At 39.7% G+C, this 20,066-nt stretch overlaps 1 protein-coding gene across 1 annotated transcript; it reads right to left on the bottom strand.

Moving 5' to 3' along the window:
- Window positions 1-1,627: 1,627 nt before the first annotated feature.
- pop4 (POP4 homolog, ribonuclease P/MRP subunit) lies at window positions 1,628-18,325 on the bottom strand. The gene is made up of 7 exons (XM_048546977.1): window positions 18,260-18,325; window positions 12,697-12,749; window positions 10,513-10,736; window positions 9,586-9,663; window positions 8,216-8,277; window positions 3,588-3,689; window positions 1,628-1,920 (listed from the first exon to the last, which is right to left on the bottom strand). The coding sequence occupies exons 1-7, from the start codon at window positions 18,264-18,266 to the stop codon at window positions 1,784-1,786; spliced, it is 663 nt and encodes a 220-aa protein (XP_048402934.1). The 5' UTR covers window positions 18,267-18,325; the 3' UTR covers window positions 1,628-1,783.
- Between the last annotated feature and the right edge of the window lie 1,741 nt (window positions 18,326-20,066).

Here is a 20,066-nt window from a genome sequence, read left to right as displayed (position 1 = left end):
TTCCCAAGCGGAATATGAGTTGCTGTTCCTGCAACCTTCAGGTGGCATCATTGTGGCAGTGCAGGCGGCCCAGGATGGACATGTCATCTAAAGAATGGGAGGGGGAGTTAAAATGGTTCATGACTGGGAGGTGCAGTTGTTTATTGCGAACCGAGCGGAGGTGTTCTGCAAAGCGGTTCCCAAGCCTCCGCTTGGTTTCCCCAATGTAGAGGAAGCCACAATGGGTACAGTGGATACGTGGATTTAAAAAAAAATTGGTCAGAACCTAATCTTCCTGTCAGGTTGTGGCTGGAATCACAGATTAGCCCACTGTGTTACTGAGCAAAGAACATAACCTTACAGAGAATGTCGGTGCTGACCTCCGTCAGTAATCTGGATTGAGTGCTGACAGTTTATTCAGCAACAGGAATTACCAGTCTCATTTTGCTCTCACCAACACTTGTACACACATTGTTCTCACTTAGCAACTTTTATTTTACTTTGGTGCTTTCTTTATTTCAGTAATGTTAAGCCATACTACAGTTTCAGTCATGACCCTGCCCATGAGCCTGTAGACCTACATTCAAGTCCCACCTGTTTCAGAGGTGTGCCATAGCACATTTGAACAGCTTGATCAATTAAAAAGTATCTACATTGACAAACTCTTTGTCTCGTTTCCTTTTCAACACCGAACTGAACAACTCACCCACAGGATTGTTAAATACACTCCTCCCACAGAGCCTCTTATCCTGTAGGCTCTGTCAACTACACTTCATTGTATTTTGCACACACGTCCATGATCTAACCTGCACCAAGTTCTACTCGTTCAGCACTCCTGACTTCACTAACCTGCGTGGATTTCCACTCCCCCCATGTCTTGATCTTAAAAGTTTAAGTTGCAATTTCTTCCTTGTCTTTCTTCCTCAATTCTAATCTCCTCTAGCATCATCACTCTCCATCCTGCTGCTATGCAGTTCCTTTTATCCTATTACATTATTAAGTCACGGCATCAGCCCTGTAAGACTTATACTCTGGAAGTTCTAATCCTGTGCACATCTGCTTCCCTGGTTTTTCTTGTAGCCAACCATAAAACTCACTTATTTGACTCTGTCTTCTTTGTTAACTTATTTCTTCTTTGAAGTGCACTGGAACATTTCTATGCTAAAAAAGGTATGAAAATGAAAGTTGTAGGTTCTTTTAATATCAAATCAATAATGTTTTTCACTTTGACAGTTTAAATGAACTTTAAGAAAATAAAACACTTGATAAAAGGAATTACTTCCAGTAAGTGGTTATTGTTATAATTTACATTGGGATACATTAACTGAATGTTGGGGTGGTAGTTAGCACTGCTGCCTGACGATGCCAGGGACCCAGATTCAGTTCTATCCTTGTGACTGTCTGTGTGGAGTTTTTACATTCTCCCAGTGTCTTCATGGGTTTCCTCCAGGTGTTCCAGTTTCCTCCCACCATCCAGTGATATGTGGATTACGTGAATTGACTATGATAAATTGCACAGTGTCCAGAGATGTGTAGGCGAGGTGGATTAGTCATTGGAAATGTGAGGTTATAAGGATAGATCTGGGTGAGATGCTCTTTGGAGGGTCAGCATATGATTCTAATATTGCTCAGAAATCTGAGAGAAAAGTGCATTGCATGTTTTATTTAAAAAAAAGTTTTACAAGGCAAGATAATCAATTCATGTTTTTATTCATACAGTTAAACATACAAGGCCACATCACTTCCAATGAAGCCAAGCTAGAGAGTCAATGTCTGCAGTTACACCAGCTGCACAGCTCTGGATTTAAAGGTCTATACTTCCTTTTCCTTTAAACTTTTTGGCAGAGCGTTCACTTGATCTCAGCTGAAACTTGGTTCCATAGATATAGGAAACAAAGCCGTTGATTTCAACACTGAAGATACTATTTTGCTTGGGAATAACTGGGTTGCAGGAGGCGAGGGGAGGAAAATAAAGTAATTAGAACAATGTATGAAGTCTAGTTGTTTCAATTTTCTGTAGTTATTTCAATACAGACAAAAGTTAGTGTAATAAAAATATGCGGGAGCCACAGCTAGTGACGTTGCTATCACAACAGTCAATAATTTTACTGAAAAACATTTTACAGTTTATATGTAAAACAGGGAATAATTGCTATCTGGGACTGATTATAAACTGTTAATACAAGGAACTGAACAAGCCAGAACCAACCATTAATTTATGCTTTGCAACCCACCATTTATCACACAAGGCTTTTGACTGAAATTGGCTGCAAAGTTCAAAATTCAATTGGAGGTTAGTCCATTGAGCTCACACTGCACTAAGTACAGATGCTGGAATGTGATAAGCTAAACAGAACTTTATCTTGCTCAGCTGTACTTTGGTTCACTCTGCCAGAAACAGACTGACCATATGTGGACAATACGTTGCATAACCCTGTCAGTTTTGATACCTACCTATCTATTTTGTCACAGGGGAAGAATAGTCGAGTTTCAATAATACACACATTTAGTGTTACCTTTTACTCAGTCAGGTCTAGATCCGTTCATAGCGCAAAGGAGTAAAACAGTAGATAAATAAAGTTGTGGACTGTTCCTATCACATACCATTTCAGACTGCAACAGTGTTGTTAATCTATCCTTCAGGTTGGCTTATTTATTTGGTAATCAGTGTGAGATAATTGCTAGGATACTTCCATCCAAGGGGGAACAGTTAATTTATTTGGCCAAACCCAACACAGGAAGTAGGTCAAAAATTATCGATAGCTTGATTGCTGAAAAGGTCACTAAACTTAAAACATTAACTTTGTTTCACTCTTCACAGTTTCTGCCAGATGTGTTGAGTTTTTCCAGCAATTTGTGTTTCAGATTTACAGCACGTGCAGTTTTGTTTTTTATGCTGTTTTTTATACAGTTAGGAATGAAGACAAAGTAATCCAAGCCAATTAGCTTTGTAAAAAAGCTGGAAATAGCAAGAGAAAGTACTTGCATTTTAAACTCATAACTGGCCAAAAACCTTCCAGTGCAGCTCAGTTAGCTGCACTCAACTGTGAATCACAAAGTTCTGATTCAAGTCCCACCCCAGGAATTAAGAATAATAAAAAAGTCAAGGCTTTCACTCTAGTGCACTGCTAAGAGGCTGAGCTGTGGAAGGTGGTCTCTTTTGGAAGATATTGTAAACCAAGGCCCTGTTTGCCGTACCAGGTTATTGTAAAAGATTTGTTGGTACTAGTTCGAAGTGGCAGAGACATCACCCCCAGTGATGCAGCTAATTCCTATTTCTTAAAAGACAAACATTTTCTACTCCTAGTTGTATATGGGAGCTTGCTGTAAATTTTATGCTATGCTTCCAACATTAATACTGCATTGTTCCAAAATCTTTACATTTAGTGCTTATGAAAAATACAATATAAATCCAAGTTTAAGAATCAGAGATAATATATCACAATAAGAAATGTGGACATATGCAAAAATTATCTTGTTCTCTTATCCTAGGTTTTTCTTCAAACCATACTACAACACTGCTAGATATTGAGTTGCAAATATAAAGTATCCATTATAAAAGGATGTGGAATACACTTATGGGACAGATCCAAAATTTGCAACAGTACCTTTAAGCTTATTTTCCTTGGTGATAATCTTGAATATATGCTTCATTTCCTGCAAAATAATACCTGTAGCCCCTACGTAGGAGGGACATTTAGATTTCACCACTGGAATGCAAACAGATTTACAATATAAAAATTCAATCACATCAAAATATTTAGCTATAGTCCTCTTTATGCAGATAGACTGATACTTTAGAATTCTTTCGTGCACACATGCATTTTTCAAAATGAAATCAATTTCGCATTTGCAAAACTTGCTGGGCCCAATGATTTATCTAGAAAAAGTGAAATTCAAATCCTTGAGGTCAAGTGTTTGCTGGTAGCTGATGTGCCAATTGCACCCTCTCACACGAACAAACAAACCTTAAACTCCATGAGATCTGATATCAAAATCATAAATTCCTAATTCTGTTAACAAACCAAGATAGAATGAAGATCGGCCTATTCAGCTCAATGGCAACTTATTTATTCAGAACAGATCAAAACATTTTACAAAAAAAACCAACAACAAACTGCATCTGAAAATGGTTTACAAGACGACTTAATTTCTCCTGGTATCCCTACGCTTGTTATAAAAAGGATCTGCACTTCTACAGGAGTGCAATTATAGCACAGAAGGTGGTCATTGGGCTGATAAAATCCTTAAGGTGGTCATTTATTCACAAGTTAAACTTGGACACTGATTGCATGATAGGCCAAAATTAAAGTTCAAGGACTTCTTAAAGGAGTACCTCAGGAAAAGTCTCATGTTCACCACTGACACACATCTACATCTGGTAGACTTAAAGAACATGACTAGATGAGCTAGGAAACAATTTTAAGCAGTGGCATTGTTTCCTTAAAGCAGTAAAGAATACAGACAGAAGAGGTCAAAAGGCAGTTAGAAAGACTAGCAGTCCCAACAAAAATCTGCCAATTCATACTGACACTGGAAAACCATGCAGGTTTGCGGAGATTCCACAGCCATGTTAGAATGTATAATAGATGATGTTATGCAAGCAAAAAAAATGGTGAATAGTAAAACTATTTACTCAATCTTACTTAAGTGATCTTTACCTACACACAGTCTTGAAATTTTTCTCTTTACATATTTATTCAATTCCCTTTTTAGGATTACCACTGAATCTGCTTTCACCGTCATTTCAGGAAAAAATATTCCAGATCCTTGTGATCATTCATGTTGAGAAATGAATGGAAGGAAATGCTGATAGGATCAGATGAAAGTAGAAGATAGTTTCTGAATTTAATGGAATTATAATTCGGAAATGTGGAATACAAATTAGCCATCTGCTTTTAGCTTCCCAAAATAAATTGAAGGATTATTTTCCATGACACACATTCCGTATTCAACATATCTTCTGAACAGCACACAGAATTAACTTTCTGAAAAAGACTGCATCAATAGGAGAGGCTGCAATATTTCCTTCATCCCTTTAGCTTTCTTTTAAAGATGAGGTAACGTTTGTTCTTTATAATCTGCACCCAAGACTGACAAAGAAATTAATGACTCTTACAAGAAGTCAGAAAAACTGCAGTTTAAATCCACAAGCAGAAACAGTATAGCACAGGAACAGGCTAGAACACTATTCACAACCACCTTGGCTCTAACAGTCTCATCCATCTAATTTTTCCAATAGCCACGACATTGTCCTCTTTCAGATGTTTGCAATTTACAACGATTTAGCGAACAGCAACGAAGGCAGAGTTGCTAACTTGGTGGACAACACAAAGAGGAGTAGGAAAATATGCCATGAAAGAGACACAAGGAAATTGGAGACATCTACAGATAGATGGAGTGAGTGGACAAAAAACCGAGGGATGGATTTTAATGTGGGAAAGTTAGAAGTGTTCACTTTGGCAGAAAGAAAGATGAAGCACATGGAGAACGTGCTTCAGAATTCTGAGATACAGAGCCATCTACCTGTTCAAGTGCACAAGTCACATAAACCCAGCGTGTTGGGACTGCATATAAATCAAGAAAGCTAATGGCATGCTATAATTTACTACAATTACAGAGATGATGGTGCTGGATGGCTTAAAACACAAAGATGGATAAATCCCTGGGACCTGATCAGGCGTACCCTACAATTCTGAGAAGCTCAGGGTGATTGCTGGGCCTCTTGCTGAGATACTTGTATCATCAATAGCCACAAGTGAGGTACTGGAAGACTGAAGGCTGGCTTACGTGGTGCTACTATTTAAGAAAAGTGGTAAGGAAAAGCGAGGGAACTATTGACTGGTAAGCCTTACATTGGTGGTGGGCAGGATTTACATGTATTTGGAAAGGCAAGGACAGATTAGGGATAGTCAACGTGGCTTTGTGTGTGAGAAATCATGTCTCACTAACTTGATTGAGTTTCTTGAAGTAGCAACAAAGAGGATTAATGAGGGCAGAGCGGCATGCATGATCAATATGGACTTCAGAAAGTCAATATGAACAAGCTTCTTCATGGTAGATTGATTAGCACGGTTAGATCACATGGAATACAGGGAGAATTAGCCATTTGGATACAGAACTGGTTTGAAGGTTGAACACAGGATGGTGGTGGAGGGCTGGAGACCTGTGAAGAGGTACGCCACAAAGGCTGGTGCTGGGACCACTGCTTTTCGTCATTTATATAAATGTCTTGTTTGTGAACATAGAGGTATGGTCAGTAAGTTTGCATATGACACCAGAATTGGAGGTGGAGAGGACAGCAAAGAAGGTTACCTCAGAGTACAATGGGATCTTGATCAGATGGGCCAATGGGCTGAAGTGTGGCAGATGGAGTTCAATTTAGATAAATGTGAAATGCTGCATTTTGGAAAGACAAACCAGAGCAGGACTTAGACACTGAATGGTAAGGTGCTGGGGAGCATGACCTTGGAGTGCAGGTTCATAGCTCCTTGAAAGTGGAGTTGTGCGTAGATACTGAAGAAGGCGTTTTGTTTGGAGACAGTAAGGACTGCAGATGCTGGAAGCTAGAGTCAATAAATGTGGAGCCGGAAAAGCACAGCAGGTCAGACAGCATCCAAGGAGCAGGGGGACAAAAAAAAACAATATTTCAGGCCGAAACCCATTGTTCAGTGCACTGAGTTTAGGAGTTGGGAGGCTGTACAGGACATTGGTTAGGCCACTTTTGGAATATTGCTTGCAATTCTGGTCTCCCTGTCATAGCGAGGATGTTGTGAAACAAGAAAGGGTTCAGAGAAGATTTACAAGGATGTTGCCACGTTTGGAGGGCTTGAGCTACAGAGAGAAGCTGAGGGGTGACATCATAGAGATTTATAAAATCATGAAGGGCATGGATAGGGTGAATAGACAAGGGTTTTTCTGGGGGGAAGGAGTCCAAAACTAGAGGGAATAGCTTTAAGCTGAGAGAGGTAAGGTATAAAAGTGGCCTAAAGAGCAACTTTTTCCACAGAGGGTGGTGTGTATATGGAATGAGCTGCCAGAAGAAGTGGTGGAGGCTGGTACAATTACAACATTTAAAAGGCATCTGGATGGGTAAATGGATAGGAAGGGTTTAGAGGGATAGAGGACAAATGGGACTAGATTTTTTCAGGATATTTGGACAGCATGGACAAGTTAGACTGAAAGTTCCATTTTAATACTGTACATCTTTATGACTCGAACAAATTCAAACATAGAAGAGTTTGGATGTTACGCTTTAGATATACGGGGCATTGTTGAGACCATGTCTCAAACACTGTGTCCAGTTTTGGTCTCCTAACTGAGGAAGGATGTTAAGTGAGCTAGTGGAGATTCAGGAGGTCTACTAGATGGACACCTGGAATGACTAGGTTATCTTATGAGGATAGGTCAGGCTGGCTTGTTTCCAATGGAGCTTTAAGGGTGAGGGGTGATTTGACTGAAGTGGTTAAGATCCTAAAAGATGCTGACAAGGTAGATGTGGAAAGGATGCTTTTCTTTGTGGGTTAGTCCAGAACTAGAGGGCACCCTTTGTGGTCACCTCTTCTGGAAAAAAATTAAGAAATTTATTTTTCTTTGAGAGTCTTATTATTGTAGAACTCTGCCTCAGAAGAGGGTAGAAGCAGGAACATTGCTTACTTTTAAAACAGACCAAGACAAATTTTTGTTCAGCTAGGGAATCAAAAGATCACTAGGGGGAGGAGGGAATAATGAATTTGAAATACTTCGATCAGCTATAATCTTAATAAATGGCAGAGCAGGCCTGAGGGCCCAAATACCCTATTTCTGTCAGTATTTTGGAAATTCGTATTACCCAGTTCCTTTTTGGAGGGCAATTATTGAACAGATCTCCATTAAATTATCTGGTAGTGCATCCCAAACCCCAACTATTTGTTCTGTAAGTTTTTCTTCACCCCTCAAGCCACCTTTGTTTCTGTTGCGATAACCACCTCAAAATTGTGCCCTCTGGTTGCTGGCTATCTACTAGAAACAGTTCTTTATATCTACTCATTCTAAGCCTGTTCTGAACATCTGAATGAAATTTTCTCAGCTTTTTTGGCTCTAAGGAAAGCAGCTTAAGTTTATCCTGTTTTATTTGAACAACTTAGATGGGTCAAACATGTTATCTGGGAACATTCAGCAATTCTGTGTAAGTCTTGGGATTTATCTTCCTTGTTATAGATTCTTCATAGTTTACCAAATTTAACTATATATGCACCTGTCACAATGGCTCCATGAAAATCTGCCTTGAGCAATTTGGTCTGGATCATCTGTGTCTGCCTAAAAATATTAGAAGAAAGCATAGCAATAAAACAGTTAGTTATTCTGTGGGATTTATCAACAAACTGGAATGCAATAAAAAGCATTTCTTTCAATACTAAGCTTAGCCAAAAATAAATGAAACCTTTAGAAAAGTTATTTTTGGAAGGATTTCAGTACGGAGGCAATACAAAAATGATTATTAATTTTTCTCTAATTCTCTTCCATATTTGTATAAACCCCATAGACAGTGACCACTTTTAATTAATCAAAATTAATTGTTTCTTTATTAATACATAATTTTGTTGTGGCAAACTTTACAATCCACTTTGGAAACGGCACTGATTTTCAAGCCCCGTTACTCCCAGGGTTGGCACAAAAGTTAACAATTCAATCAAAGTACACCAGGTCCCTTATTTACATGTCTGTTGGAATCAATTTATCAGAAAATACTGACCACATATCTGCACTTGTCAAGAACTAGTCTCCACTACTGATGCTCAGTAAGTGTGTACTATCTACAAGATGCACTGCAAAAATTTGCCAAAGATCCTCAGCCAACACCTCCCAAGTTTGCCATCTGGAAGGGTAAGGGCAGCCAATACATGGGAACACCACCACCTGCAAGCTCCCCAAGTCACCTATTCTGACTTGGGAATATAATGCCATTCCTTAACAGTTACTGGGTCAAAATCCTGGAATTCCTTCCTAAATGGGTCAGCCCACAGCAGGGGGGCTGCAGTGGTTCAAGATGGCAGCTTCTCAAGGGCAACTAGGGATGGGCAAGAAATGCTGGCCAACCAGCAACACTCACATCCCATGAATGAATAATAAACATCTTTAAATCAACTAATTACTTTATCTGCAATTTAATACAGAGTTGTCCTTCCTGATTCAAAAGCCATTCAAATTAAAATGGACATCTTGCCTCCGAAACTAGTAGGCAGAAGAAAACAAGGCCTCTTTACCACATCAATAAAGTGAACAAATGGAGCAAGTGGACATTAAACTTAAAATATTATCAAAGTGTTGGCAGTAGGCTTTCACAGTTGAGAAAACAATAGTTAAAGACTGAACAAAATTAATCTTGTGTTCTATGAGAAAACCTTTGTATTTATATCCCAAAATAATCAAGTCATTTTACTATCAGTGTTCTTAATACTAAATCGAACTCGGATGGATTATTGTGAAATCACAGACTTCCAAACAGCCCCATTATCATTTACACTGAGATCAAGGAATCTTTCCAATTTCACACAAGTATAAGAAACTTCCAGTAGCCAGTGACTGTAAAATGTACCCATTCTACACTGCAAATACTTTACTTACGTATCAGATTTCAAGCCATTACATAAGTCACGAATGTATTGCTTCCATAACTCATGCAAAGGGAGAAACAATTCATATCTGGAAAAAAAATGTTTAGTTTAGCACTTTCACATCTATAAATTAAAAATGTCTGAATCATATCTAATAGCCAATAATTAACATTTCACTGAAATCTTCTTGAAACAGAAAAGATATATCTGACGTCTAGAATTCACAGTACAGAACAAGTCCATGACAACGTTACAAAGAATTAAACTTATGCTTAAAAAAACTGAAAAGATTTCACTCAAAACAGAAATACTAATGTATTTTCGCCTAGACAAAGTTAATGCAGAGATCAAGTTATATCGGCCCAGCATTTGATTAAAAGAACCTCAGACACCAAATCCATATGAAATCAAAAAGAAATGCTATTGTTCAAATACTTAATACAAGGGATCAATAAGAATTTTCAAAGCTCCAAGTTACAAATGAATGCCACTATCACAGGTTTGAACACATTTTATGTCTGTAGAATTACCAATTTCAAACCAAAGATTTTTTAAAATTTTTAACTCTGAGTCATTAAAAATGAAGTTTTCCACTTTCTCAACAATATAAAATCCTCACTTTTCAATAGCAAAAGTGATTGTAGATTTCACTATATGCATCAATTCAGATTATCATCAATGGACGGAAAGCACATATACAGTATGGGACGTGTACTTCATGAATCTCTGAGATGGTGTTCCTCAGTAATCAGAGGCATTGTATCTTCTTAAATCAATTAAAGTTCTACAAAACTCAAAGAAACCATGTAGAAACTAGAAGTTAATGCATGCCTTATGCAACATGAGCCAATATTGCAGATTTCACTTTGTAACTGTACCAATTTGGAAACCAAAACTAGCAGGGAAAAATATCTCAGCATCAACACAACCATCTTACCTTTGTTCTTCTGGTTTAAGTTCAAATATTCTCAACTCCCGCCTCTCTTTGGCTGATAGACACTTTGCTTTCTTCTTTTTCTCTTTCTTACGCTTCTTTAAGATATGCTCAAGAATAACAGCTTTTCTGTTTAAATGTGTCTGAATCTGCTCAGTACCCAACCGTGGCAAACTATTCTTGAGAAAAGCATTTACAAATGCTTCAGCCTGTTTGGATCCCTGGGGCTGTCAGAAGAAATTCAAGAATTATCTGAAAGTTATAAGCAGCTTTTCCTGATGGTTGGTAATTGCAGCTTCAATAGATGATGTTAGACTTTACCAAATATTAACATTGCCCTAAAAACATAATATTTTATATTTTAAATCCATTAATGTAAATACATTATGAAGTTATACAATTCACACTTACTGTGTATATTTACAGAAAATTAGAGGATATAAAGCATGAAGCATAAATCAACAACAAAAAGATACACCACCCACCTTCGACCAACACATCAGAACTGATAGTTGCAAACAAACAGCCTTGTTGACCCTGCAAAATCCTCCTTAATAACATCTGGGAATTTGAACCAAAATTAGGAGAGCAGTCTCAGACTCGTCAAACAAAAATTTGATATGATCATACTCACTAAGTCATAAAAATTACAGACAACATCTCAGACAAGATCATCCTCCTCTCTGTTTATGTCCTGTTGCACTCTCATAACACATCCAGTGGAAGTGGCAGCACAGTGGCATACAGTTGTGAGGAAGTTGTCTTCAGTGAATCCAGGCCCCTAAAGTCTCATGGCATCAAGCCTAACCATGGATAAAGGGAGGCTCCTGCAGTTTCCCCCCCACCCCCGGCCAACCCTCAATTGATTAATCAGTAGTGGTGAAAACCAACTGACAGAAGCATTGAGGCAGGCAATGGTATTGAATGTATTCTGGGAGGGAAAACCTCAACATCGATCACGAGGAATAAAAGGACAGATATGCTTTAAATATTATGGCTAAGAGCAAGTGAAGTGAGATGCTGAGAATTTTAGAGGGAGCAATTGTGTTTGATTGGCCTGTTAACCCAGGAATATTCTTCATTTGGCTGGATGAGGACAGCTCCAACAATACTCAAGGCATGTGACACCATTAAGGATAAAGTAACCTACTTTCCTGAAGCCCATTCACCATCTTTAAAATTCTTTCCCTCCTGCAGCAATGCGCAGTGGTAGAAGTGAAGACCTGCTACAAGAAGCACTGCTGCAACTCTCCAAGGCTCCTTTAACATTAACTTTCAAACCTGAAACAACACCACCTAAAAGAACAAGGGCAGGAACCAGTTGCAAGTTCCTTGCTGAGCCACACCATCCCATGGATGACAGACAGACAGACAGAATTTCTGCAGAATCCCTAATGTGCAATTTGGGTCTTGCTAATGCTTTTTATGACACCAGGTTACAGTCCAACTGGTTGATTTGAAAACACAAGCTTTCAAATAAACCTGTTGGACTATAACCTGGTGTCATGTGATTTACAAAGTGTGAAGTTGGATGAACACAACAGGCCAAGCAGCGTCTCAGGAACACAAAAGCTGACGTTTCGGGCCTAGACCCTTCAGAGAGGGGGTTGGGGAGAGGGTTCTGAAATAAATAGGGAGAGAGGGGGAGGCGGACTGAAAATGGAGAGAGGAGAAGATAGGTGGAGAGGAGTACAAGAGAGTTGCAGTGGGAGAGAGATTCCCTGAGGTTGGTCCGGAGGGAGAAGTTACCCTCCTCTCTCCGAACCAACCTCAGGGAATCTCTCTCCCACTGCAACTCTCTTGTACTCCTCTCCACCGATCTCCTCCTCTCTCCATCTTCAGTCCGCCTACCCCGCTCTCCCTATTTATTTCAGAACCCTCTCCCCATCCCTCTCTCCGATGAAGGATCTAGGCCCGAAACGTCAGCTTTTGTGCTCCTGAGATGCTGCTTGGCCTGCTGTGTTCATCCAGCTTCACACTTTGTTATCTTGGATTCTCAGGCATCTGCAGTTCACGTTAGCTCATGTGATTTACGACCTTGTTCACCCAGTCCTAAGACAGCACCTCCACATCATATTGTGAAATTGGAACATCTTGACTGTTGTGCTCAAGCTCTAATCATGCTGTTCTCAGCACTGACAACACGGTAACACCAGAGGGCAACAGTGACCGTAATGTGGCACATACCTGAATGTTCAAGTGAGCTGTTCCTTTCGCAGAAATTGTGCTGTAAATGATATCTTCAACAGGGAAACAAACTTCAGTTAAAATGGGTACAAAGATAGCTACAAGAATAAACAATATAGGTGTCTTATCATTAAATCATACTAAAGCACAAGTTATTAAAACATTATTTCAAGCAGAAATGTAAATTTATATTTATTCTGGTAATCAAAGATATTGTGCTGAGATCTTTGAAAAATGTGACTTGCCATACAGAAATCTATAAAACAAAAAGACAACTTAAGGAAGCTACAAAGTAAAAACCTCACTTCCTATGAAGATGAGAGGCCGAACAACTTGGCTCTGACCTCTATCATCATGAAGTGATTTGAGAGGCTGGTCATGGCCCACATCAACTCTGGTTTCCCAGCCTGCCTACTAACATAACAGGTAGAGAGGATGCCATATCCCTGCACTCATCCCTGGAACATCTGGATGACAAACACACCCATGTCAGACTCCTGCTCATGGACTACAGCTCCGCTTTCAACGCCATTATCCCCTCCAAACTGATCTTAAACCTCCATGACCTTAGTCTCTGCTCTGCCCTCTGCAAATGGATCCTCAGACCCACGGACCACAAAGAAGATTGGTAACTGTACCTCCTCTACAATAACACTCAACACTGGAGTCCTCTACTGTACTTCCTGTACACCCACGACTGTGTTGCCTAATTCTGAATGAACATCATCTACAAGTTCGCTTATGACACCACCACAGTAGGACAGGTATCTAACAATGACAAGTCAAAATACAGAAGGGAGATAGAGGGCTTGGTGATGTGGTGCAATGAGAACAATATTTCTCAACACTGATCAGTTCTTTAGTTTTGCCATTGTTTTCAGAAACAAAGGAGAACACGCCCCAACTACATCAATGGAAGTGAGGTTCAGAGGGTGGATAGCGTCAAGTGTCTCTGAGAAACGACAACCAACGACCTGTCACACGTAAATGCGACAGTCAAGAAGGCACAAACCTCTTCTTCCTCAGGCGGCTCAGGAAATTTGGCATGTTTGTAAGGTCCCTCACCAACTTCTACTGATGCACGATGGAAAGTGTACCGTCTGGGTGCATGACGGCCGAGTATAGCAACTGCTCTGCCCAGTACTGTAAGAAACTATAAAAGGAAGAGTTCACAGCCCAGACCATCACGGAAGTCAACCTTCCATCCATGGACTCCATGCTGCCAACATCAAAGACCTATTGCACCCCAGTGATGGTGCCCTACAACCTCTTCAGTCATGCAGAAAATATAGAAACCTGAACACACGCACCAGCAGGTTCAGGAACAGCCTGTTTCCTTGCTATTATTAAATTGATGAATGGATGCTCTAGCCTCAAATAATGCTGATCTTGCTAACACTGATCTCACCTAACACACACTGTGCAATGTAACCAGTATGCCTCTGTCGAAGTCTTTTCACAACCTCTGATCTGACACCCTTGCCTACTATGATCTGCTTTTCACTGTACTTTGGTACATGTGAGAAATTAAATAAAAACAAACCTAAGGAAATTCATGCATAAAACAAAAAATGTTGGCTATGAATGAATATTTCTATTCTTTCCACCCCTGAGATTCTTCCATGCTAAGATGCTTAACTTCATGCTGAACCCTGAACCTGCTTTGACTATTTGACTTGGCAATTCAGTGGGCTCTAAACACACCAGTTATCAGATATCTTTTGTGGTACTTCTTAGAAGGACGTGTGACATTTTCTGTGCTTGAGGCTGGATAAAGTAAGCTAAATTATTTGTCTGCTCTCGACCATAGGGTCGGTTTCCATACTCTGACTATAAGGAAGCCTTTTTGTAAATGGGGCAGGAAAAGAAGAGGAGAAAATAAACCTTGATTAAATGCCATGGCAACATCTTCACCTAGTTTAAAAATGTATACATTTTTCTTCCAAAATGGATTTTAAATATTGAAAGAAATATCCAGAGAATTTAGATGATACTTGATTTACATGATAGGCTGTGCATTTGACAGCTCCTTGTTCAAGTCTCTTCAAAGTTTTCATTTCAGTCAACTGTCAAATAGACCATGTATTTATTTTGCTGAAATCGAACAATTTGCACAACACATCAAGTCCAGTGACTCTCCAAGCATGACAACCAACTTCTTTAATACTCTGATGGACACTGAGCAAATCAAAAATCAATTCAAAGCTAAGCAGAGTAATTTAAAGCCTAAGTTTTATTGCCTAACGAGTTTGAACAAAAAGTGTAAAGCACTAATTAAAAAAAAAATTCCAGTGTTAGTTGGTGTTTTATCAGGATTCCATTTACATTGATCCCTGACTGGACAGAGCTGACTCTCACATCAGTTATTCCCACATCAGCACATTTTCTGGCTTTGTTTCTCAAATGTAAAAGCAAGCATTTCAGGGACTTTAGATTTTCTTTAGAAGTTTTAGATGATCAGATCTATGTAGCTGATTTAGAATACCATGAAACAATAAGTGATACACTTATAGAACTAATTAATAGTTAGTGTGGGATGCAGCTGTCACTTATAGGAGCCAGCCAATTTCAGAGAATTCTAAAGAGACAAAAAAAGTACATTTGACACATTCGTGGGGTTAAGTATTGATATTTACAAATCTCAATCAAAATCACAAAATCTGTTTAGAAAGGGGAGAGAAACAAACAAAATGAACAGTTTATGCAAAATTAAAGATGTACCATGAAAAAAAGTGGCTTTTTCCACATTAAATCACATGAATATGCAGCCTACAGAAAATACCTCAAGCCCAATAATCCCTTTACAAATGAGGTTCTAGGAATCATCATCACATTGCTCCAGAAGAAAACTTCAAACTTTTATTCTTCTCAACAAGAGCTTTCTGGCCATCTTTACAGAACTGTTTACTTGATATCTTAGGTACCGGAAATGAGAAGCATGTCTATTCGATTAATTTGCTAAACATTTTCCCTTCATTTTGATTAAAAAGACAGTTTTTAAGTTGATTATTCACTTTAATTTCATTCCAAGATTAAAGTTCTCACCAACTGATGTATGAAGTTCAGGCTATACAGTGCTAGTTGACTGTTTTCTAAATGAACTATGAAGCAACTTGCCGAAAGTGCTGAAACTTCATTAACGTTTGCTTTTAAAAGATAACTTAGAACAAATGTATCAGCTTGTCCCAAATATACAAAATAATAGTGAACTTGTCTACCTGCACAATCCAATGAGAATAAAGGTAAATGCGTCATTACTTCTCCCCGCTGTGTAACCTTAATTAGCCATTGTTTACTGAATTATTGAATCGTAGTATTTCCAATTGTTGTGAAAGTATATAATTGTTGTTAAATGAGAACCTTCACTTTACAACTTTCCTGTACAGAACTGATAAGTGTAGATCAGTGATTTCTTTGCATAACAGCACAGAAAAATATTGCAAGAATTTATTAGCGCAAGAATGATTCAGTCACAAATTCAAAGCTCCAAAATGGAGAAGGCTCATTTATGGAGTGAGAATACTTCAAAAGATACATACATAAATGCTTGAAAGTAAATTACCGGGTGAATTGTGGCCCTGGCTGTTATGTGGAGTCTTTGTTCTAAACGTCATTCTATTTATAAGCATGACTCAGAGTCAGAGTTACAGCATGGAAACAGACTATTAAGTCCAACTCATCCTTGCTGACCAGATATCCTAAACCGATCTAGTTCCATTTGCCAACATTTGGCTCATATCTGTCTAAACCTTCTTATTCATGTAGCCATCCAGATGGCTTATGTTGTAATTGTACCTGTTTCGCTCATTCCTGACATGTGCCATTCTCTGCAATGAGAACAGTGCCTCTCAAGTCTTTTTTAAATGTTTCCTCTCTCACCTTAAATCTATGCCCTCTAGTTTTGCACTCCCCTATCCTGGGGGAAAGACATTGGGTATTCATCCTACCCATGCCCTTCATGATTTTATAAACCTCTATAAGGTCACCACTTAACTTCTGAGCCTCCAGCCTATTCAGCCTCTCCCAATTCTGGAAACATCCTTATCAATCTTTCCCTACTCCTTTCATGTTTAAGCAATATTTTTCATAGAGTAGGCAGACCAAAACTGAACGTAGTGTTCCAAACATGGCTTCACCAATGTCCTGTACAATCACATGACATCCCAACTCCTATACTCAATGGACTGACCAATAAAGGCAAGCATGCCAAACCAACGCTAAACAAAATACAGACCTTGTAAAGAGAAATCATTGCTTTGCTAAATGAAGCCGTGGAAAATGTCAGCTTTAAAATTGCCTTCAAAGTAAAATGAATTTCAGGGTTTCAGCAGGGGAAACTATAAAGATTGAGACAAACAGATATTATGGAGATAATAGGAGATTATAGGAAAGATGTGGATGCTTTGGAGAGGGTTCAGAGGAGGTTTACCAGGATGCTGCCTGGACTGGAGGGCTTATCTTATGAAGAGAGGTTGACTGAGCTCGGTCTCTTTTCATTGGAGAAAAGGAGGAGGAGAGGGGACCTAATTGAGGTATACAAGATAATGAGAGGCATAGATAGAGTTGATAGCCAGAGACTATTTCCCAGGGCAGAAATGGCTAGCACAAGGGGGGTCATAGTTTTAAGCTGGCTGGTGGAAAGTATAGAGGGGATGTCAGAGGCGGGTTCTTTACACAGAAAGTTGTGAGAGCATGGAATGCGTGGCCAGCAGCAGTTGTGGAAGCAAGGTCATTGGGGCCATTTGAGAGACTGCTGGACAAGCATATGGTCACAGAAATTTGAGGGTGCATACATGAGGATCAATGGTCAGCACAACATTGTGGGCTGAAGGGCCTGTTCTGTGCTGTACTGTTCTATGTTCTATAGAAAACAACAGATCAGAAAGGAGAACAAAATCAGGATTGTAAAATTCACCACTTTTCAACTCAGTGTCAGATCATACCCTGGACAATTCCAAAGCCATTGACAGGAATTACAATAGTTGGAACTGAACATGTCTTTGAATACTAATTATTCAGGAGGAAATATTTATCTCATGCAACTTTAATTGAGATAGGCAGCAGGAGGTTATCAAAACAACCCCAACAGAATCTGGAGGAACATGGAGCCAGAAAAAGCCAGCTGCTAAGTAGTGTCTCTGAGAAATGAAGCTGTGCCTGAGGAGTCCATCAATAACGAAGAGAAAGGCTTTGCTATATGAATCTTGGATAACAAGAGCTAGATGAAACAGTAGGCCAAGCAGCACCAGAGGAGCAGGAAGGCTGACATTTCGGGCCTAGACCCTCTTCAGAAATCTTGGACCTGTTTACTGAAGCTGCGACGAACCTGTTCACCATTTCCATGGTAACACTGGCATAGATGGGACACTGGAGAGGAGCCTCTTTGTGGAGCTTAGTAACTCTTCCGTCTTTCCGATAACCAAAAGGTCGGCGGCGGCAACTCCTACAGCTGACCGGCTCGAAGGGGTGGTACTGGTGTACTACAAGCCCAGAACATCCTCCTGCGCCCTGACCCCAAAAGCTCCAACTTCTTAATAAACGCGGCAGAGTGTGAGCTACTTACTGTCCATAGCGCGGCGTGATTACGTCAGCGCCGACTCATTGAAATGTCGTCACTTCAGGCGCTAAGCAACCCCACCCCCTTTATGATTGATGGAAAGTTAAAACGCTTTAAACCTGCCTTTTCTTACTTTGAACCTATCCTTTTGACCTATTAATAGTTTAATCACAAAGTCACTTTTTGATCTTAGCTTCTGTTGAGAGTTTAAGTTGTCTCATTGAAGTTTGCAAATTGTCATCTTGGTCTAAACCCATAATGTAAGTCATTGTAGAACATCAGGGATCAATGTCATTGCTCTTGACTTGCAATCAGAGACTGTGAGCTGATTTTAACTCGAAGCAAGTGAATGGATTTTAAATAGCTTAGAATCTTTGCTGGAACATTCCTCTGGAATTTGGTGATCAGAACTGGGCACAGGACTAAAGTAGTAATATAGAGGATTGATGAGGGCAGAGTGTGGATGTGATCTATCTGGACTTCACTAAGGCTTTCAAAAAAAGGTGTTTCATGGCAGGCTGATCAGCAAGGTTAGATCACATGGAATAGAGGGAGAACTAGTCATTTGGACACAGAAGTGGCTGGAAGGTAGAAAGTGGTGGTGCAGGGTTGCTTTTCAAACCGGAGGCCTGTGGCCAGTGGTGTGCCACAAGGACTATTGCTGGGTCCACTGCTTTTTGTCATTTATATAAATGATTTGGATGTGAACGTAGCAGGTATGGTTAGTAAGTTTGCAGAGGACACCAAAATCGGAGGTGGAGTCGACAGTGAAGGTTACCTCAGAGTACGACAGGATTTTGATCAGATGGACCTATGGGCTGAGGAGTGGCGGATGGAAGTTAATTTAGGTAAATGTGAGGTGCTGCATTTTGGAAAGGCAAATCAGTGCAGGGCTTATACACTGAATGTTATGGTGCTGGGGTGTGTTGCCGATCAAAGAGGCCTTGGAGCGCAGGTTCATTGTGGAGCTATAGGTAGCTAGGCTAGGGAAGGAGGCATTTGGTACGCTTCCCTTTATTGGTCATTGCATTGAATATAGGAATTGGGAGGTCATGTTGCAGCTGTACAGGACATTAGTTAGGCCACTTTTGGAATACTGTGTGCAATTCTAGTCTTCCTGCTGTAGGAAAGATGTTGTGAAACTTGAAAGGGTTTCAGAAAATATTTATGAGGAGGTCGCCAGAATTGGAGGGTTTGAGCTATAGGGAGAGGCTGAGTAGACTGAGTATATTTTCCCTGAAGCATTGGAGGCTGAGGGTTGATCTTATAGAGGTTTATAAAAGCATGAGGGACATGGAAAGGTAAATAGATAAGGTCTTTTCCTTGAGTAGGGGAGCCCAAAACTAGAAGGCACAGATTTAAGGTAAGAGGGGAAACATTTAAAAGGGACCCAAGGGGAACTTTTTCACAGAGAGGGTGGTGTGTGTGTGGAATGAGCTGCCTGAGGAAGTGCGGGAGGCTGGTACAATTAGAACATTTAAAAGGCATCTGGATGGGTATATGAATAGGAAGGGTTAAGAATATGGGCCAAGTGGAACTGGATTTATTTTGGGTATCTGATCGGCATGGACAAGTTGGTTCAAAGGGCCGGCTTCCATGCTGTACCTCTGACTCTGTAGCTTAATCAGCAACTTATAGAAAATTCATAGTTCTTATATACCAGTTAACTTGCACAATCACTCCTTTATCTCTTTTATGGCACAACTACAATAAATGCTTAATACTGATTTTGATTGTTTTCACACATTTTATTTTCTGCTTCCTATTGAAAGGCCATTTTCAACCAGCCTAACCAATTTCACATAAATGCTAA

Source organism: Stegostoma tigrinum, chromosome 16 (assembly GCF_030684315.1).
Source record: "Stegostoma tigrinum isolate sSteTig4 chromosome 16, sSteTig4.hap1, whole genome shotgun sequence".
Taxonomy (NCBI): domain Eukaryota; kingdom Metazoa; phylum Chordata; class Chondrichthyes; order Orectolobiformes; family Stegostomatidae; genus Stegostoma; species Stegostoma tigrinum.
This window is presented reverse-complemented; position numbering and strand designations above follow the sequence as displayed.